A 22,653-nucleotide genomic window follows, 5' to 3' on the forward strand; every position below is an offset into this window, starting at 1 on the left:
CATCTGTACTGCTATCATTAATCTTTCAGAGGCTGCTACAAATTGTGTATGGCATGCAAACATAATTTATGAATATCCTTAAGTAAGTTTCACAGAGCAGAGAGTGTTATGTGTGGAAAACAGATTTCCTAATACATGGTCATGAGCTAATGCATATAGGCTATTTGTGACATTTAATGGAAGAATGATGGTAAACTTGAACATGAACTAATAGAAGATTATGATGGATAGCTATAGGTGTAATAGCAATGACCTCAGTACATAAATTATGTCTTGTGTTTTTAAGATTGGTGATATTAAGACTTACATTTTGGTTGTCCAAACTGTATTTACAGGTTTTTTTGTTTGTTTGTTTGTTTTATATATTAAACAAATGTTTTATTTATTTATATTTATCATCATTCAGTTAATCTAGTGTAAAGTGTGACACTTGGGCACTTGTTTAGGTTTAATGTTTATGCATAAAGGTCACTTAAAAATAAATAGATGAAAAAAAGTAGCAGATATCTTCAAAAAACATAAATATTTAAATCATTAAACAGAAATATAAATTAACTAGTATATTAACAAAAACATAAATAAATGAATGAAAGAATGAATAAATAAATAAATAAATAAATAAAACTAGTGTGGTGCAAATACGCAATATGAAAAAAATAAAATAAAAATAGAAACATTACAATTAAAAACAGCTCTTTTCTATAGTCTCAGCATTACATAAGACCAATAAAATCACCAAAAAGATAAACTGAAAAAGTAGAACTGGGACATTACAGAAGGTTAGAAAAACAAAAACAACATCAACAATGTTCCTTGTGCTTTCATTAGAACCATTTGTTTGTCATAAAAATACATCCTGTACATGGCATGCATGTTCAAAAGATGCTAATAATGCTGGCACATTGCTAAAGGTGCAGCACTGTCACCATGATAGACCATAGCATCTTCTACATGGCTCTAACTGAAGTGTCTGCAGTAAGTGGTAGCAACTGTTATGAGCGTCCACCTGCACACAGTTTGGGAATGATAACTGTGATCTTTGTTATGCACCGTTAAAACTACAGACTTCATGATGCGCCACTCCTGAAGTCCACAGGGGTGGAACACACACACACACACACACACACACACACACAGAACACCAGTGTCATGCTCTAAAAGTTCTGTTTTGAGCCCTGATAGCTGTGATGTTTGCATCTGGCCCTCATCAATCTCTTGACATCAGCAGAGACACTTGGCAGATCATTTGTCTCTCTTTGGAGATTGCTCTGTGGTCAATCCAATTTTTCCACTCTGCTCCGGATGCTCTGGCGGTCGTCTGGTGGCTTGTCCGAAGCCGGAACGCTCTGACATTTCTTAAAGCTGTAAAAGCTCATGTGTCCTGCTGGAGTGCTATAAACGAGTGGATGTGAGTCTTTTCATGCCTCTTCTCTGAGCCAGACAAGAAGAAAGCACTGGCTCCAGTTTTGGGGCCTGAGGTGATCGATTCAAAGCTGAGTATGTGGCAGCCATTGCCCCCTAGGAAATAATGTCATGGGTTGAATTAATATATCATAATTTATACAATGACAAAGTACAAATAGTGATCTGCGATCAGTTAAAATTGGATGCAACAATACTTCATACCGTTCAAAGGATTGTGGTCAGTAAGATATTCTTTGATTCAGCAATGGTGCATAAAATAATTAAAAAGTGACAGTATACCCTTTTTTTTTACATTGTTTGTTACAAAGGATTACTATTACAAATAAATTGCTCATGTTGATGATTTAAGCTTTCTATTCATTAAAGAATCCTAAAAAAAGTATCACGATTTTCACAAAAATATGAAGCAGCACAACTGTTCTTAACATTGATAATACAGATTATTTTTTTGATATAAAATTATTTCTGAAGAATTACGTTATACTGATGCCTAAAATAACGACTGTTGAAAATGTAGCTTTGCATCACACGGATAAATTACATTTTTAAATATATATTTAAATAGAAAATGTTTTCTTTTTTATACTTTACAATATTCATGTATTTTGATTAAATAAAGGTAGCTTTTTTTAACATCTCAGTTTTTGTGCATGGTACATTATGCACTGTTATAAATAAATATATAAATAAAATAAAAACAGTTGATGCCATATCTATCCTCTATATTCCCCCTCCACATGGTTAGCCTATTTGCATTGTTAATAGAAAGTTGCAAATTTTCTACATTATTTTTTGTAGTATATAGATATGACTCCAGAATGTACTTAACAGGACTAAAAGTTATAAACTTCGAAATTATAATGAGTTCCTTTTAATTAAGGTAAAAGAACAATTAATTTCTTTAGGTTTAAAGTTTTTTGTGTTGTTGTTGTTTGTTTCATCTGTAAAGCGGAACAGATGCAGTTTTACAGGTAAACATGAGGTGGCGACATTGCACTTTGATAGCAGCGCGTGGCTCTGGAATCATGGGAATCATGGGATGACAGGAGCAGTACCTTCACCAGTTGCACATCCTGTCTGATCAGCTGGCTCTGAGATAACTGATCGTGGTTTACTATCCAGGGATGTCTGAGAACAAGAGGAGCCGTCAGCCGCTGATGAGGGTCCACATGCAGCATTTTACATACAATGTCCTGTTCAAAGATGACAAAAAATGACATATTTTGAAGCTGAAATCATAGAAAGTGAAGCATCTTCACAGCTGATGGTAAAGACTAAACACACATTAGACTGAATGCACAATATTTCTAGGGTTGGGCGAAGAGTGTGTTAACAGACTAGTTTTCCAAACCTTCCTTCTCTCAATATGGTGCTAGAGTCAATAAGATAGTTTCTGTAAATCTATTCTGTTTGAACCAAATAATACAATTCAAAAGTTTTTGTTTGTGTCACCAAGCAAAAAGAATCTCTGCATGGTTTTTATTGCCTAAATAATCTATCTACACTGCTGTCTATTAGTGTGAAATGTAATATTGACATACACTACAAAAAAAAAAAAAAATCTTAATGTTTTCAAAAAAGTATTTTATTCACAAAATAAATACAAACATATATAAAACAACAGTTGCACTATGTTAATGTTAATGTGATGGCAAACTTGAATTGTAAGCATCAATACTGTAGTCTTCAGTGTCACATGAACCTTCAGAAATCATTATAATATGATGATTTGGTGCTCAATTAAAATTTATATAGAAAACTGTTATTTTAAAATGTAATAATATATAAAAATATGACTGATTTTGATCTTCGGTCAAATAAATTCAGTCTTGGTGAGCATAAAAGACTTCTTTCAGGAAAACATAAATTTTTAATTATGCAATTAAGTAGAATTGTATTTATTTCAAGAGTTTATTTATATTAACTCATTTCTACTTTATTTACTGAATTAAACAACAAAAATATGTTAACAACCATATTAATGAATATTGTCAAAAGGCAGAAAAAAACTGGTCTATGGGCTCTATACCTTGGCTGCGTCAGACACTGTGTCCCAGTTGCCTCCAGAAAGGGCAAATTTCCCACTCCCAATGCGAGCCAAGATCTCTTCTGGTGTGTCGTCAGGGCCGTTAGCGAAGGGCGTGAAACTGTGGGACAGAACGAGTGCTGAGTGTGTGAAAGAACTTGTGAATGTGCCCTTACAGAGAAAGGGTGAGAAGAGAAAGAAAAGAGTGGCTTTGATTTTTGTAATACTCCCATTTCCACTGTGCTATTTTTAGCGTACACATTTTTCCAAATGTTCTGATTACACAGAGGTTTAAAGCTCAATCCATAGTCAGGGACATTAAACTGAGAGAGCTGCTTGGCTTGTGATAGCTGTGTCTTTGTGTTCAGTACCCTGGACAATACTCTGTGACTTGACCCAGCTTACATACCTAGTAATCCCCTCCACCCTGCTCTAGAAATTAGTCCCTCAACCGGGCAATGGGAGAAAGGATGTGCCACAGAGAGCTCTAAGTTACTTATTTTGACAGGTCAGTCATAATGTCATAGAAAATGAAGAAAATTGAGACAGGACTTTTTGGTAATGTGGGCAGATTGATGTCAGAAACAGTGTTAGCATACCTAGATGAGCACTATCAGTTCATTTAGAGCAACAAAAATCTGTTCATACTGAGATTAAAGTGCCCCTATTATGGCTTTTTGAAAATGACCTTTAATGCAGTGTGTAACGCAGCTCTAAGTGAATGAAAACATCCTGCAAAGTCTTAGGTCTGAAAGTGCACCGTGTATAAAGTTATTGTCTCTCAAAAGAAAAAGTCGACTCTGAATCATTGAAACAAGTAAGTTTTAAAACAAATCCCAAGCCGTTTCATGTTGATGTCAACATTAAACATTAGAATATTGCCTGCCCACTTGTTAATCTTTTCACATTTGTATGAATTAAAATGCAAATTCATTTCATTTGCCACTAGGTGCGGCTTTTTTAGTGGTAAAAATAAGTATTAACGCTGTACACAAAGGAGTACTGCACTCACAAATGCTGCTTGAAAGTGAAGTGACATTCAGCCAAGTATGGTGACCCATACTCAGAATTTGTGCTCTGCATTTAACCCATCCGAAATGCACACACACAGAGCAGTGAACACACACACACACACACACACACTGTGAGCACACACCCGGAGCAGTGGGCAGCCATTTATGCTGCGGCGCCCGGGGAGCAGTTGGGGGTTCAATGCCTTGCTCAAGGGCACCTAAGTCGTGGTATTGAAGGTGGAGAGAGAACTGTAGGCCTACGTGCACTCCCCCCACCCACAATTCCTGCCGGCCCGGGACTCGAACTCACAACCTTTCGATTGGGAGTCCGACTCTCTAACCATTAGGCCACGACTTCCCAGTTTATCAGGCATTATAGGCATTACAGGCATGAGGAAATGAAAATGACCAATCGGACCAAGCACTGCACTCATGCAAAGGAGGGGTTTGAAAAAATTTATCATTCAACAAATCATTTGGGGGTCGTTGAGCAAATACTGTAAGTTAAAAAAAAATGCATATTATAAGACAATGCTAGTATTGATGGCCCTGTATGCATGTCAGCCTGTTTTGGGAGACTCCTAGAACCAAAATATGAGCCTTTCTTTCCCCATAATAAGGGCACTTTAAGAAAAAGAACATTGCAGCGTGGTTACAAAGTGACACCTGAATCAGGGTTTTTTCTTATGTGCTACTGGTAACTTGTTGCTTGTTTTGTTTAACTAGGACTACTTTCAGCTGCTTTTTAAAGTTTTAAGTTGAAAGTTTTTAACTATATTACTATTGTAACTACTAGGTTTGGACACAGATACTTATTCTTAATTTGATTAACTAATAATGTCTGCAATATTAACATTTATTTAATAAATACAGTAAAACTATTTAAATAACTTTTCTATTTTAATCTAATTTTAAATGGTATTTATTTATTTGTTTGATGGAACAGCTGATTTTTCTGGAGCCATTCCTTCAGTTTTCACTGTCATGGGATCCTTTAAAAATCTTTCTTATTTGCTTAAATTTAAAGTACAAAAAGTCCTAATGTTCTCATTTGTTAAATTGAACGATCCTTACAGAATAAAGTATTGAATAGCTGTATTATATATATATATATATATCTTTTTTTAATCAATCAATCAATATATAAATCCTACTGATCCTTAACTTTTGAATGGTAGTGAATATATAAAATGTAACATATATCCTATTAAGACTCAACTTACCCTGCCAGCATGGTGTAGAGTAAGATTCCCAGGCTCCAGATATCGCAGGCGGCATCATATCCCTGTTTCTTCAGGACCTGAACGAATCACAGGTTTGTTGTGAACATTTATAACAGCTTGCACCAGCGCAAACCTTTTTTTGGCATTAAAATAATACTGTCAGGTTTTACTAAAGATGCGCAATGAAGAATTAGCACCTTATTGAAAATGCATTTGAAAGAGTTTCCCTTTCAGAGGCAAAAGTTATGGTAGAAAATGAATCATGCAACATGTTTTACTAACATTTGCGCTTGTCAAATGACTTGCACCTGCAGCATTATTTAATGCCAAAAAAAGCATCTCTTAAACCTTTTTGCGCTTGTAATGGCTTGTAATTTATTTTGAATGCCAGAAGAACACATTATCAGAAAATATTGTTTGCCAAGCCATGTTATTTTAATTTTGCTTAAGGAAATAAAAGACAACTTGGAACCCTCAACTAGGAGTCACAAAATACCAGGTCTATCAAAACTGCTAGCAATTTGCACTGCGCTTGGTAAATTGTGCTGGTTGATATGTAAATGAGATATAGCGATTTGTGTGTTGTTAGTAAATCACATGCAGAATTTTTCACACCCATCGGTGCTCTTTTGGAATTGCACTCCTGCGCTGATTTGTCCTGCTTAGTAAAACTGGCCCTTAGATGAACCCTTATTCCTTATTCTGTTTGGATGAGTTGCATTTAAAGATATCAACTTTTGATAAAACAGTGATTTTAGCACAGGGTCGTGCCTAAAAACACTGTATTCCTGCAGTAGACTCACTGCAGTTTCTGTCAATCAAGCAATATAGTTTGGTTATCTTTAAGTGTAATTTTAAACAGCATTAATGTTTTAAGAGCAATTGTTATTTTAAATAATTGTAATGTTTTACAAACATTGAATATTTTTTTTCAGAGACGAATAAATCATAACACTGAACAGATATTTTTTTTTTTTTATCTGTCAGTACCTCAGGGGCCACAAAATTTGCAGTGTAGCACGGTGTCATGAGCAGACCATTTTCAGCCCTTAACTGTTTGGCAAACCCAAAATCACATATTCTGATGGACTCTGGGTCGCCCGTTTCATCGACGTACAGAATGTTACTGGGCTTCAAGTCTCGATGCACAACCTGGACACAGATGAAGAAACAATGTAGTTCACAAAGTGACTAAAATCTGTGTCATTTGCTGTATTAGAACTTTATGGCACTTTTATCATCAGTAGCAACCAAACAATTAAGTATTTAGCGTCCCCACTGTGAGCACATGCAAACTGACCCCCTGTGAATGCAGATACTCCACAGTCTTGGAGATGGTACAGAGCACAGCTGAGGCTTCACGCTCGGAGAAGCACTTCTGCTGCAGGATCCGGTCCAGCAGCTCTCCTCCTCTCATCAGCTCCATCACCAGATACACAAACTTGCCATCGTCATAGACCTGCAGCACACAGCACAGCACAGCACAGCACAGATAACTCTTTCCATCACACTGCAGTGATGCAGCTTTCAATCACAGACATCAGCAGAGAGACGCAACCAGACAACTTGTGAAACTGGATCAACAGTTATGCAGGTTAACATGGTAAGAAAGCTGAGATAAGGGCCTTAAAAGACATTTAACATTCTGTTAGTAGGCTGGAGTGCTGAATTTGAGAATGTGCTCCTTTTTTCGATTGACTACAAAACACAGGAAGTTAAACTGGAATGACAGGAAGGGAATTTGAAACTGAATTTGTGGAATTTCAACACACAACAGAAGAGTTTTATTAGATCTTTAGCTATCAGTGCAAAAAAAAAAAAAAAGATTTTCTTACTAAATATTTTTGTCGTTTTTCCATTAAAAATATCTTAACATTCCTACCTAATGCAAGATACATTTACTTGAGAATCAAGTGCTTCTGAAAAAAATATATATATGTATTTAAAAAATCTAAAGTTTGTTAGTTATTGCTTAAAAGCAAGAAACATATCTGCCAATGGGGCAAGAAAAATAATCTTGGTTTCCCTTTGATTTATTATTATTTTTTTTTTTGTTTTTAAGCAAAAGCTAACAAAATATTTATAAATATTTCCATAAAACTAGTCATTTTGCTTCTGAAATAGATGCAAGAAGGTTTAGATATTTGTACAAAAAAAACAAAAGTCCAAAAATACTAAGAAAATTATTTTAATTTGGACTAATTATGTCTATTTATTCCCTGATATGAAGAATACTTTTTATATATATATATATATATATATATATATATATATATTTTTTTTTTTTTTTTCTTTTTTTTTTTTTTTTTTTTTGATTAGACATTTCTCTAAACTAAGTTTTGTCCAAGCTCTTGTCAAGACTTAACATCATCAAAATGAATACTAACATTTACTGACTATAATATATAAAGCAAATTAGAGCATTCTAGGAAACTGTCTCATAAAAGTTCATATATAGTTCATAAAATTTTAGTTATTCGTTATTCATTTAATAAACATATGTATGGACGAGAAATGTATTATTGAAAACTACACTTTCTGAAACTGCAAATAAGAAAAATTTTGACTTTATTACTTGCAAATTTGAGTTTATATCACGCAATTCTGATTTTATAACTCACAATTGCGAGTTATAAGGTCAGAATTGTGAGATAAAAAGGTCACAATTACCTAGTTTTATTTTTTATTTTGTGGTAGAAACATGCTTCCATAAATTTAACAATTGCATCTTCAAATTAAAATGATGGATCTTTTCTGCCTATTCAGACAGAGCAGCTAAAATCCATGAATACAGTTTTAAAAAACTCTAAATACAGATCACAAAATCATGGGCACAGTTTAAATTGTCAAAAATACTCATTTGCATGGCATAGTAAGGGGTTTTCATTAAACTAAAGTAGCATTTCTTTCAAAGTGTGACTCACATCTTTCAGAGTAATGATGTTTGGGTGCTGGCCGTATCGCAGGAGAATCTCGATCTCTTCAGACGGGTCCTTCTTGGCTCTGTCAATGATCTGAAATGAAGTGGGCTGGTCACAGCGGTGTCTGATAAAGCCTCGACTGACACTGAGTGAAGCTGTCCTCTATGCCGATTCATCAAAATGCTTGCATGTAACCGCCAGTGCCTCTGTTCACTAAATAACACTGTGTTTTGTCACACAAAGAGCATGGAACCCAGTGCTTTCAAAGATTAGATTTCATCCTTACTTTGACAGCGTACTCCACACTGGTGATTCTGTGGACACAACGTTTGCAGACCGAATACGCTCCAATGCCGATATCCTCCTTCAACTCATAGCCGTCAGTGAAATGAATGTTGTTGCCATGAAGTTGCTGCAATAAAATGCATGCATGATCACTGATCATTTATTGGATATTATGAGTGGTAAAATGACAATATCACTTCAGCTATGGACATATTCCATTAACCTTCCATTCTTTTCGAACAGTTGTATCATTTATTGTAATCTAATACAGTGGCATTCATACATTTTGAAGCGTGGATTCAGTGTCTACTGTAGAAGATGATTTAACCCCAAGCATCTTATAGCACACTGTCTGACTGTCCTCCAGGAGCATGCACGGATTGGCTAATTGGAAGCACTGGAAGGATTCAGTGTGTTGTCATGCCACTGGGTTGAAATATGCTGTCCTTAGGCTGCCTGCACTCCGGCCCTGTCCATGAGGTTAAGTGTCTTGCTCAAGGGCACATTCACTTCCCCTTCAGGGGTTTGACCAGAAGACCTTTCACTTACCGGCCCACATCTTTCACCCTTTATGAAAATGACTGAAAACTTCTGTGAAGAATCTGTGATTCTTTAACAAATTATTTATTTAACAACTTTTTTGTTTTTAAAAACCTTGACCTTGTTGAATGTTCAGGATTGCATCATTTTAACATTTGCATAATGAACTGTGTTCGGTCCATTTCTTCTGCGATCACACGTAATGTGAGACTCATGCATAGCTGACAAACAACAAGGTTTGACAACGACAAGGTGACTCTGACGTCCCATTTCATTTACACAGAACCACGCACCATTAAGCTCACAGGTTTGGATATATGGATATAAGGTTTTTTTATTTTTGACGTGCTTAATAAATTGGGGGAAAAAAATCATAAAAATAACTGAAAATTAGTGCTGCAAAGACAGTGTACCACGACAAGATAATCTACTTTCTCACCTGGGCTGATCAGTGCTCTAAGCAGCACTCAGTTTAAATGAGTTAATAACAATCAAATCAAAGACAGGAATTGATGTTTACAGCAGCCAAGCACAAATTTCAGCATGATGCTTCAGTTTTAACAGTCAGTCAGATTGCTTTTACTATCCTCATTTGTAAGTCACTTTGGATAAAAGCATCTGCTAAATGACTAAATGTAAATAAATATATATAAACTTAACAAACACCTTGCTAACAATCAATAGCAGCAAATTAGGGGTTTATTAAGGCAAAAGTCGTAGTTAATGGTTTGTTAATTGCGAGAACTGGACCTTAAAACAAAGTGTAACCAAATTTGAAAATAGGTCAAGTGCATTACTGAACAATAAATTCTAGTTATTTAACTATTTTTCTATACTAGTTTCCTTTTAATTTTCTTAATTCCCTCTTTTTGACAATAAGCCACCAAGACTTTTGACTTGACTTTTGTGTTGACAATTTTCACATTTTTACAAGAGACAAAAATGAAATACTGGCATGGTTTAAAGCTATTGCTATACAAATTTTGCCCTTCCAGACATAAAATGCACACATGTAGATCAGCAGAATCCCTTTTCTTCTTCTTCTTTTTTTCTGGGGACAGGGGCTGAAGCTCAGTTTTTATCTAAAACCTAAACTTCCTAAAACTTCCTAAAACTTTACCACCACTTTTTGCTGCTTTACAAGCATTGTTTTTCCTTCAGGAAATACAAATCTGGTCTTCAGTGCTTTGTAACAGTGCATGGAGATACATTTATCATCGGCTAAAAGTGAAACAGTCATATACGTGAAAGATGTAAGTAACCGACAGCATCTTCAGGTAAATGAAACGCCTCCCGAAAACAAAAGCAATTCACGGCACATGTTTAGAAATTCTCCACAAATAGCTGCACTCATGCATGTTCATGAGCACTATCAGAGCAAGTTAATATCGTATGCTCGGCAGATGCCACATCAGATCAGAATGATCTAAACAATGGCACCGCAGAGAAGATATCCGCTCGTGTGCCAGTGCATCCCCACCAATCAATACATATCATTCCAGTCACTGCCACCACAGAGCAGACACTTCAATAAAGCAGCTCTTCAGGTAACACAGGGCTCTTTTTTCCTTCTCTTTCTTCTTGTTTTGTGCTGTGCAACGCAGCATTGCTGCCCTGAGGAATCAGCCTGAATTGACTCCATGTGTACAGCCAAGGTTAAACGGATACATAAAACAACTAGCTTGGCTGACTGCAATATTTCTTATATGTCAGCAAATAGCCCTCAATGTAGCGAAGCATGCATATGTGAAATATTACTTATTTATCCTCTCTCACTCGTATCTTGCATCACGAAAGAAAATACATTTGTAAATTTTCTTAAGAAATGGAGGGTGATGTTTGCCAGTGCAAAATTTGCTGCATTGACGATTAGATGAAGTGGGTGGTTGCTATAGTACTTTTACACAGTTGCTAAGGTATTCTGAGTGTTACTATGCCCTATTTTGAGTCGACTGTGGCTACGTGGTTACTTTTATAATACTAGTATTATATTAAGTATTATGAATGGCTTTTAGATGGTATACAAGGTATTTTGAGTGGCTTTTAGCATGCCACTATGCAGTTGCTAAATATTTTGACTTATTTTTTAGCATTTCACTATGCATTTTGGCCATTTCAAGTTGATTTTAGCACATTGCTATATTTGCTAAAGTGTTTGTGCATATAGCTAAGTGCCTGCTAAAGTATTTTGAATGGCTTTTAATTGGTATACATTTGCTAAGGGATTTTGAGTGGCAGTAGATTTTAGCATATCGCTACTTGCACTAAGGTGTTTAAAGTGTTTTTTGCATGTTGCTAAGTGATTGTTAATGTATTTTGAATGGCTTATAGATGCGTTAGGCTTGCTAAGGTTCTTTGAGTGGCTTTAAGGATGTCGGTATGCAGTTATTAAGGTATTATGAGTGATTTTTTGTATTTTGCTATGCATTCTGCAGTATTTTGTGTTGATTTTAGCATGTTGCTACATATGCTAAGGTATTTTAAGTGTTTTTTGCATGTCGTTATGTGGCTGCTAAAGTATTTTGAATGCCTTTCAATTGTTTTTTTAGCATCACTATGTAGTTGGAAGGTATTTTCAATTACTTTTAGCATTTCACTATGTAGTTGTATATTGAAAATGTAATTTACGTTTTTAATTTACGCTCACCTGTACTATTGGGTTCACAGAGTTTTGCTTGGTCTCAGCCAGTGGCTGTTCTTGATCCAGGTTAGAGGCCACAAAGCTGAAGCCGCGGAAGAGCTGGTGTGCGTTAGCGCTGGGTGGAACACCGGGTGAGTCTGTAGACGCACACAGATACAAACATATTTAGAAAGGCAACAAGGACGCAGTCTCTCTATGAATGGAAACACACAATTGATCCCATTTGAGCAGTATGAATTGACTGGGTGCACTATGCGGCAGGACCCGAGGGTTCTTGGTAAACAGGTTCTGCTGCAGCAGTACACTCTAATTTGATTTTGCACTCTCGCTGTGCTTGCAGGGCACAGACTGTTATGTAAGAATAGTTTCCAGCTTGCTGTCTATCACATTGTCTGTGACACTTGAAAGCAAAGGCTTACAATGATTCTTCCAGCCATAATTTAAATAAAATAGCAAAGGAGTGCTAAGTGAATTATCTGAAAATCAATTCTCATCACCTGTCGGTGTGCGGGTTGTAAACTCAGGATCAAAGTGGAATGTGTCCTCTGGTCGGCCCACTGCTGGTTTGAAGGGAGGCTTGATTTCTCGTCTGTACAATTTCTGTTGACCAAAAATACATTATTTAAGACAACATGCTAGAGGTTATACATGTTACAGGACAAAATGGATCAAGATATAATGGAGCTTCAGAAGTAATTTAATAGAACATTAAAAATCAAAAGCTATGTGAAGTGTTGGATTAGTCAAAAGTTAATACATAGAGCATTTACACTTATGTCTGGATATTTAAATATTACTTTAATAGTTGATCATTCAAAATAATAATAATAAGAAATTATTTAAAAGGTACACAGTATTTTTGAGAAGTAAAAATACTACGCAACTTGAAATGTAATTTTGAAAATCACTACTAATTAACTGGTTTTATTTCTGACATGATACACAAAGATTACTTTATTCAAACTTCTTTAAGTGCTGGAATGATGTGCAATAACTGTTGGGTAAATTGCCCTCTGCACATCCTGTGAAGCGATGTTCCCTTATTCCCTGTGCTGTTCACAGCTCCCCTCAAACTGAACATTAAAAGTATGGTCTCTTTGGATTGGAATCTCACTTAAAATAGTGAAATACCCAGTGAGGTCCACTTTGCATGGCATTTATGGTTTAAAAAAAGTGTTAGCAGAATTCAGTAATTTAGGATTTATTAATAGAAACCTGTTTACAATGCATTGTGTGGAAAACAGTATACTACGAATGAGACCCGAGTCACATTATTACACGCAAGTTACCAACCTACATATTCAAGACTAACATTCAAGATTAACATAACAAAATATTACATAGTATTATGCACAAAGTTTGGAACTCACATTCCAGTCTATTGTTGCAAAAAATATATGCCGCTTGATTTCTTCAACTCCATCAGGTCCTGCACCTGCAAAACATCCAGAAACATTCAGTCAGATAACAGGTTGTCCAGACAATCCCTGGATGGGATGAAATGCCTCATAAAACAAACCTCTCCTAAACCCATCTGTCACAAAAAACTATTTAAAGGATAAGATTCCCATGAATCCCATGGGTCAGTCTATAAGTCAGACAAGTGTTGAAAGCACTCTGATAAAATCCTCTACAGCTGTGTCCCGCTTGCTTTAGCTAAACTTTTAAAGCCCCAACAAATAGAAATCTAAAAGTGCTACGCTATAATGCGCAACTAAATGGTGAATGTTTGTCTGGTTAGCATAAACCAGTTAGCCCCTGTTAGCACATGCTCTAACAGCTGGCTGCAAAAAGCTTTGACGGTAGTTTCTTAGTTTCTTTTTATGGAATGGAATGCATTATTTTACTTTTGCATTACTTTTTATCATCTGGGCTTGGCTTGCTTGTTTGTTTGTTTTTAATATAAAGTTATATTTTTGGCAAATGTAAAACCTATTTCAAACCAAAAGTGAATTGAATAATTCTCAGAATGAAATGTGAATTTACTTCTGTACAGCAGTTGAGGGCTGCCAGTCAATAAATGGGAAAACTAACTTATTTAAAAAAAAGTAACTCAGATATTTTCTTGTAAATTAGAAAGTAATGTGTTACTTTAGTTACTTGAAAAAGTAATCTGATTACATACCTCACATTACATGTGATGTATTACCCTGAACACTGGTCTGTAGTATATGTACTGTAAATGAACAGTGTTTACTCTTTTTAATGTTTCAGATCAAAAGCACAAAAATTTCAAGTTCATTATATATATATATATATATATATATATATATATATATATATATTAATATATACTGTATTTATTTATTTTAAATTTAGCATTTCTGCTGCAAGTCTTATTAAAAGTCCATCTTGACAATGGTGAATTACCACTGTAACAACCTCAGAGCTCATGGCAGATCTGTCCTAAAAGGTGAACATATTATCACTAAAATCATTTTCTCTTTGAACAAAATAATTAGGATTTTTGATTCAGTAAACCTACTGTTGTGCAACACTTCTCCAACTCACTTACTATTCCATTTTCATTTTACCATTCAAACTATGTTAGTAGTCATACACGAGTGAGTCGGGACCTGGCTGGCATGTATACAACTAATCTGAAGCAGAAGAATATTAAACCACAGTCAACACAAGGTCTCGATAGCATTTATCTCTGCCTTATAAATTATGGATAAAATGATTCACCCAGCTAAATTCAATCTCAGCTTTGACAAACATTCAGTAGCAGCGTCTGGAAGTCTGACTGCAGTCATTCACATAGGAAATCATCTCAGACTAAAATGAGATTCAGGGCCACTGCTGCTGTCATAAGAACCATACACAATTGCTTTACACTATGTTCAACTAAAAGAGGTATCACTGTGACCATTTGATATTTACTGTGCTCAGCATTTCATATTGTTTAGACTTCTACTGGAATAAACAACTTAAATCAGTGATTTGCTGGTCTTTGGTGACCCCTAGTCCATTGAAATGAGCTCTTCTTGTGTCATTTTATGTTGCTTGTTTTGTTTTATATTTTAACACATACATAAACACATACATTTTCTTAAAAGAGTCACCAAGGAACCAAAACACCCAGAATCAATAAATTCAGTCACAAAGATACAAAAATCTGTGATCATCATCATTCCTCTCAGTTGGACAATAAATGAAAAACAACAAGCTAATAGTCTAACCTCTACGTAATACCAGAGCCTTCTGAGTGCACTAAAGGTCTAAGCTTATTAAAATGCTACAAGATATCTTTGTGTTTATTAGATTTTCTGCTTCTTTGCACTTGTACTATCTGCATACAAACATTAAATTACATCCAACAGTAGGAGGAATAGAAAAAAACAAAAGAAAGAGGGTGAGTAAAGAACTTCAATAGTAGGACTTTCATGGAAGGTCTTTCAGGCTTTCCAGAAATTATGCACACGTTTTGGTTTTCTCATAATCACAGGTTACCACTTTTTACAGTTTATGACTGGCAAACCATCTTGGCTGGATTAGGATTTTATGGATGAGAGACTGTAGCTTGCAGGTGAATTGAATATTTGCTGCTTTATGGCAGTGTTTGGTTCATGTATTGTAGCCTACCTAGTCTATTGGAAGGGTTTCTTTTGAAAAGAGCCCGCAATAAACTCTGGACTTCTGGGCTGAGAAACTGCGGCATGCCGAGTTTTGCCCTGAGAAAAAAAAAAACACAAAACAAAAAAACAACATTAAATCTGTTATTTATTTCTGAAAATAAATGAGACTGTTATACATAGCCACAAACATCACAAATCATCTTGACAGATCCATTTGTGGGGACAACTTTAGAATTACAAATCTTTAAACCAAGAAAAAAATAAAAACATTAGGCTGTCAGAAAATGCACAAATACAACAATAATTCTTACTTGAGGATAAGTGCCATTGTCTCTTTGCGGTCTTTGCCTTGAAATGGCAGGGATCCAGTCAGCATTTCAAACTGGGGACAGTAATAGAAGCATTAGGCTTTGCTCTAGCAAGTTTATGTACGGATGATACAATAAGAGAAGTGTGTATTCAGCACTGCTACACAGTAACAGCGCATACTGTGAAACCAAATCTGTCTCAGCGTGCTCATTCTTATGTAACACTTTTCCCTGTGAGTAAATTCATTTTAAGGCTGAGTTATGCTGTGGATATTTTAAAATGAGCCAGTTAAATGGGCTGTAGTTTTAAAAAGAGAGTCCACAACAATTCCACTAAACAACAACTCGGGTCAAATTTATTTACACTGAGAGCTGGCTGATAATACAGTTTATAATAATCTACTACAGTAGAGCTTAGAGAACTTTAAATGCAATACTGATCTATCAATTTAATCCTATAAATAGTCCCTATGTCCTGAATTCATTGTCAAACCTTTAAAGGTCATTTGGCTAATTTCTGTACCACAAAAGGTCAAGTTGCTGAGCCAGTTGTGTTTTGTCTGCCCAATGAGTCAAGGTTTGGCTGCGTATTATGGTCCAGTAAGTCGCCAATGGTAGATTTGGTGGGTGCAGCTAGTCAAGCATAAATTATACTTCACTCATCTCAACATTAATCACAAGCTCTTGAAATCAGGTGTCGTATCCATCTGAGCTCTTGATACCTATAAGTGTGCACCTCTTCAAAAATGATTTGCTCCTACAATGGCTGTGAGTCAGTTGCTTCAAAGGAAATGTAAATTCTCAGAGGACGTACCCTCATCTAGAAGCAATTACCAGCAACAGCTCAGGGCAATAATAGAAGGTGTTTTTGCCTAAGCAGATCTTTTTTTAATTAATAGAAGAATCTATGGCCCAGTGCAGCAGCAAGAAGAGATCAACTGATGTATATCTTGTGAGGAAGTGTCCAATAAATATAATTTTCAGATATCAAGCACAACGTTAGTTCAGTCAGGCCACAGAGGCATAGGCTGTGACCAGTTGATGCGGTCAGCTGTCAAATCACTCCAATCACTACCACTCTCCTATTAGACACGGGAAATTTATACGTGGCACCACTGCTTGGTAAGTATGCTCAACGGCTTGCAAGGCTCAAACTACTCGCGAGAGCTATCGCTTGCCAGGAACTATCAGACGGCGAATCTATCTCCATAAGAAGCATTAAATCAGGATTTGGCAGGATTCCCACAGAGTATCTCACCATATTTCAAGTCGTGAACTTAAGCGAATTCTCCGTGTTGTTTGTCAAGCAACGGACTGAATTGATATGAGCGAGCACTTGATATTCTGTAGATACTTCGCCCGTGATTTCTCGTCAAAGTTGTACTAATACAACCTACTCACAACTTTACATGAGATCTGCTCCCCTGCTGGAAGAAGCTAGATTTTCAACAAGAATCAAAGCACCCACGAACAACTGGCAATTTCACCTTTAATTAATCTCTGGACATCTTCACGAAGCTAAGCAAAGTTGTTTAATTTTATTGCCTAGTGCTTTTTTGGCGCACATGCTTCAGACATTGCTATTGTACAAGCCAATTGTCAGTTATATTGCGAGGCATGCTATCATATTACCACACCGGTAACACTACCAGTTAAATATACCCACGAGCCTCGTTAATCTGTGGTCAAGGCTGTCGATATCAACGGGCTGCTGCTTCAGGCTCATCTATTGGGGATGCTTTCATCAAACTTATCCGATTATTTCCAACACACTGGGCTTAAATGAGTGATTTGCTGTTGCACAAACTAGTGTATTGATAAGTGCTTGATACTAAATGTACAGATTGTAAATTTTGCTTGTACCAATGCTAAAACATTATCCGACAAAGGCAAATGCTGTTACCTAATTTAGAGTCTGACCATATAGAGTACTGCTTTGCAGGTGCAAGCTGATCTTTTAGCTGGTTAAAAGAGCACCCTTCACTACTCCTATCTCCGTAGGGGATCCAGCCCCACTCCACGCACTTAAGAAGGTCTTTGCTAAAGCTATCAAGATATGGAACTGCTTGCTTGTGAGGTTTATCATTGTCCAGCATCATGTGCTAGTCCTGCCGTTGCATAGGAGGGATTTATGCTCTGCTGGCTCCACAGCGAGCCTCCGATGACTGCGCACCTGATCAAATGGTCAAGGCTTCATACTCGTCACATTTGCCATCGTACAGGGTCATATGGGTGTTCGATTCCTCTGAAATGCTGGAAATTAATGCTGTGTTTTCAAGGTTATTTAAAAAATGCTTGGATTTAAATAAGTGCCTGGAAATGCGTGCATTGGGTTAATATTTGCTTCTTTAGTGGATGGGTAACCATGGTTTCATTATATAAGCAGCTCCTCTCGAGTCTGCGCCTGTGGCTGTAGAGTGCTCTAACGCGAGTCCTCCGATAAAAGAGAAAAAGTCTGCTTGGTTTGTTTCTACGGGAGAGCGTGCACTTTGAGCATATAAGGTAATCAAAATTTCCCTGCTCAGTTAAACTACATCCTAAGACAGCAATGCATACAATCTTATGCAGGGTTCCCCAGCACCATAATTAATCACACGGCATTGAACGCTACAGTTGTGTTCAGATCATGCGTCACTGGACTGGACTCTCTCGAACATCGTCATCATAAACAGCGGAAACGACGTAAACAAGAATTAATTGTGGCGTAGTCCACGAGATGCAGTGGATTCATCAGTCATTAATCAGGAATGTTCGTGCACGTTCTGTAAATAAAATCAGAATGGATTAACCATCTGTTATGCTACTAAAATCACCTATAGAAGGATGAATGAATATGATGTGTCATTCCCCCAAAAACATTAATCGTTATTGTGACAAAATCTAAGGACATCAAATAAATGTAAGGACGTTCATACAAACTGTTTTACCGGTCCAAATGCACCACCTGTGGCAATTTTATGATTTTGTTTAGAACAATGAAATTGCAAATGCGCCTCAAAATCCAATGATTTACAAGTAAGGGTGTCTGTGGGGTATCTGTGCATGTGCTGAACTAAGGTAAGAGTATGTATGCAAAAAGTTAATTTACCCAGTTGTAAAGTGCTGGAAATTGAAATGTCTTTGGAAGTGCTTTGGATTTACATGAAGGCATAAGAACCCTGGTGTACCATTCTCTGAACTACAGGGGGCGACGAGGACTAACCATCCTCTAAAACCATAGGGAATCTCTAATGAGAAGTACTGGCTGCATCCGATCTTAGGCAGCTGACTCACTGAGCATCAGGCATTAGGTGCGTTCAACATCACACAGCAGAATTAGAAGGAGATGAAAAAAAAGGGGCTGCTGTTTTCTCCCGCTAGGGAGTTCACCCTTTGCTGCGATAACTGTAGGGGACCGCTGTTCTATCCCTCAAGCGAGGGACGAACAGCCCTCAGAAGAAATGGACTGCTGTTCTCTCCAGCTGGTCTTCACGCTACTCTCCTACCGCTCATACCAAGCTCAGGGATATGCTGCTTGTTCTTGCAGTTCTCCCGCTGGAGAGAATACTCTTCACTGCTATTACCAGCTACTTTAATTATAGAGAGACCCGCTATTCTCTGCCTCATTAGAGGGGAGAATACCCCTTCGCTAGCCAGTGGGCTATATTAAGGATATCTCAATAACACTGTCTTTTCTCTTTGTAGGAACGGAACAAGGTTGGTTTGGGGGGTTCTTCTTCAGGCAGTAATACCTCTCATTATATTTTGGGGGTTAATGTTAAAGTTCTTGTATGTTCAATTATTCTGGGAGCAAGAACCCCCACAAGGAACCATACCGTCAAAGATAAATTGTCTTCAATAAACTCAAGGATACTTGCCAAAGTGGTTCCTGTCTGAACTATTGCTAACTGTTTTTTTCTTTGTTTAGTTAAAGGTTAGCAACTCTTCCTGATGCTGGCGTTTTTTCACGCTGACTGGTCTCTGTTTCCCTGAGTCTACACTAGTGGTCTCACTTTCCCATAGGCACCTCACCGTAAGCACTACAATTCATACAAAGCCTTGACCCTTTATCACAGTAATTGCACTCCTGTTAATTGCACTCAGGTGTCTTCACTTGATAGTCATTACCCTGCCTATATTAACCGGTCTTTTTCTGTTTGTCTTCATGGAGTCCTTTCATTCCGTCACCCAGTTTCCTCGCCTTCCGAGTTTCCTCGTCTTCCAAGTTTCCTGTTCCTGTTCCTATCCCTGTTGTTTGTTTTTGGATGGATTTATGGTTTTGACCCCTGCTTGTTGGATTCTGATTTGGATTACCCATTAAATACCACACTGCGTTTGGATCTCTCGTCTCCTGTGTTTATCTGGGTTCCGATCGTAACAGAAGGACTCCATCAATGTCGAGATCCAGCGGTGTGGGACTTCATTCCCGCTCCCCAGCCCGAAATTCTTAAGATTAACCACCCTCCGCCAAGAGGGGATTGAGGTGGGTGCTATGGCAGAAATGTTCTGGACCCTGGCGGATGGTATGGGATATAATGATGCGGCCCTAAAGGACATTTTCAACACCGGGCTGGATGACCCGGTTCCTAGAAATGAAATGGATCAGTTGGTCGCTTTTAATTTCTGGGAGTTTGTGTTCTACCTACTACATCGGTCTCCATGGAATACCCCAGCCACACCTGTCTCTCCCGGTGGGATGGCCGATTCTAGACCGGGATCTACAAACAGGATGACCCCCAGCCCAGCACCACTGCACAGTATGGTCGCCAGACCAGACCACAAGATGGCCGCTTGTCCAGCGCCTCTGCACAAGATGACAGCCACAGTTGACCCTCCAGAGTCGGGTCAGGTTCCCGTTGACACTCCAGAGTCGGGTCAAGTCACCGTTGACACTCCAGAGTCAGGGCAAGTCACCGTTGACACTCCAGAGTCAGGGCAAGTCACCGTTGACACTCCAGAGTCAAGTCAAGTCACCGATGATCTTCATGAGCGAAGGCAAGTCAGCATTGATATTCATGGACAAAGGCAAGTCACCATTGATCTTCATGGGCAAGGGCAAGTCACCAATGATCTACATGGGCAAAGTCCAGTCACCAGTGTTCTTCATGGGCAAGGTCAAGTCACCGACTATCTTCATGGGCAAAGACAAGTCACCATTGATCTTCATGAACAAATGCAAGTCACCATTGATCTTCATGAGCAGAGTCAGGTCACCAATGATCTTCATGGGCAGAGTCAAGTCACCAATGATCTTCATGGCTCCAATTCCACCTTGCTCCTCTCTGGATTCCTGCCCTGTCAGTTCTGAACGTTATGTTCCTTCCTGGACTTGTGTTTTGTTTTTGTTTTTTGCTGTTCTTCTCTCTGTATCCCTCTATGGACCTGGCCCTCTGTCCCTCCCCCTGATCCTCCACTGGTCCACCTCCCTCCTGGGCTCCTTGTTTTTGTTTTTCTCTCTGTTTCCCTCTATGGACCTGGCCCTCCGTCCCTCCCCTTGATCCTCCGCCGGTCCACCTCCCTCCTGGGCTCCTTGTTTTTGTATTTTGCACTTCTTGTCTCTGTTTCCCTATTTTACCTGGCCCTCCGTCCCTCCCCCTGGTCCTCCGCCACTCAACCTCCCTCCTGGTCTCTGTGTTCCTTGGTCTCTTCTTGTGTTCAGGTGGAGCATCTGGTAGCTGCCCCGTGGAGGAGGGGGTAATGTCACGCTGTCTGGTCTCTGTTTCCCTGAGTCTCCACTAGTGGTCTCACTTCCCCATAGGCACCTCACCGTAGGCACTACAAATTCCCACAAAGCCTTGTCCCTTCATCACAGTAATTGCACTCCTGTTAATTGCACTCAGGTGTCTTCACTTGATAGTCATTACCCTGCCTATATTAACCGGTCTTTTTCTGTTTTTCTTCATGGAGTCCTTTCATTCCGTCACCCAGTTTCCTCGCCTTCCGAGTTTCCTCGTCTTCCGAGTTTCCTGTTCCTGTTCCTATCCCTGTTGTTTGTTTTTGGATGGAATTATGGTTTTGACCCCTGCTTGTTGGATTCTGATTTGGATTACCTATTAAATACCACACTGTGTTTGGATCTCTCGTCTCCTGTGTTTCTCTGGGTTCCGATCGTAACAGTGTTTCACTCAGAGTCAGATATATTGGATTAGAAAGGGAGGATAGGTGGGGATGTTGGATTGATATGTGTTGTCACGTTCCCATTCCTGTTTGAATATTTGTAAAAAAAATAATAATAAAAAAATGAAGGCAGATATGGAATATTCCTGGTGATCAGATTTCTGAAGTGGAAACTGGGGACACTTCCCAGTTTAGTGCTCAGAATATCAATTAAATTTCACTTATTATCTGAATTAAAATTGGGGAGAAAAAAAACTTTAGTATGTTTTTTATTTTTTGTCTTCTAAATAGTCAAACATTGCAGAGTTTCTGGATTGACAACAGTATTCAAATGTGGGATTGAATGTAATGTTTGACAATTAAAAAATCTGATACTGTATGACATTAAGTTTTGCAAAATAAAATACCTGCCCCTTGACCTATAAAATGTGTGTGGTTTCTTTGCTCTTTGTGTATTTCTGTGTTCTTCAAAGAAACACAAATTTTTATAAGGAGGACTGCAGTTTTTGTATAATTTTCATATATATATAAAAAAGTATATATATAATATATAAAATCAAAATTCTATTGATATTTTAACATGAAAGAGGACATTTT

The 22,653-nt window shown here is 37.7% G+C and overlaps 1 protein-coding gene across 1 annotated transcript in view; it reads right to left on the minus strand.

The window, feature by feature from the left end:
• Nucleotides 1–1,018: 1,018 nt before the first annotated feature.
• The window catches only part of rps6ka2 (ribosomal protein S6 kinase, polypeptide 2), a 66,311-nt gene continuing 44,676 nt past the window's right edge, over nt 1,019–22,653 (minus strand). Inside the window, exons 9-21 of the mRNA XM_059566794.1 lie at nt 15,964–16,034; nt 15,660–15,748; nt 13,445–13,509; nt 12,572–12,674; nt 12,081–12,211; nt 8,895–9,020; nt 8,612–8,701; nt 6,988–7,146; nt 6,678–6,839; nt 5,688–5,764; nt 3,455–3,572; nt 2,481–2,618; nt 1,019–1,518 (exon numbers count right to left, since the gene is read on the minus strand). Coding sequence (XP_059422777.1) covers nt 1,393–1,518; nt 2,481–2,618; nt 3,455–3,572; nt 5,688–5,764; nt 6,678–6,839; nt 6,988–7,146; nt 8,612–8,701; nt 8,895–9,020; nt 12,081–12,211; nt 12,572–12,674; nt 13,445–13,509; nt 15,660–15,748; nt 15,964–16,034 — 1,455 coding nt within the window. The 3' untranslated portion in view covers nt 1,019–1,392. The remainder of the gene's footprint in view (nt 1,519–2,480; nt 2,619–3,454; nt 3,573–5,687; nt 5,765–6,677; nt 6,840–6,987; nt 7,147–8,611; nt 8,702–8,894; nt 9,021–12,080; nt 12,212–12,571; nt 12,675–13,444; nt 13,510–15,659; nt 15,749–15,963; nt 16,035–22,653) is intronic.

Source organism: Carassius carassius, chromosome 14 (assembly GCF_963082965.1).
Source record: "Carassius carassius chromosome 14, fCarCar2.1, whole genome shotgun sequence".
Classification (NCBI taxonomy): Eukaryota; Metazoa; Chordata; class Actinopteri; order Cypriniformes; family Cyprinidae; genus Carassius; species Carassius carassius.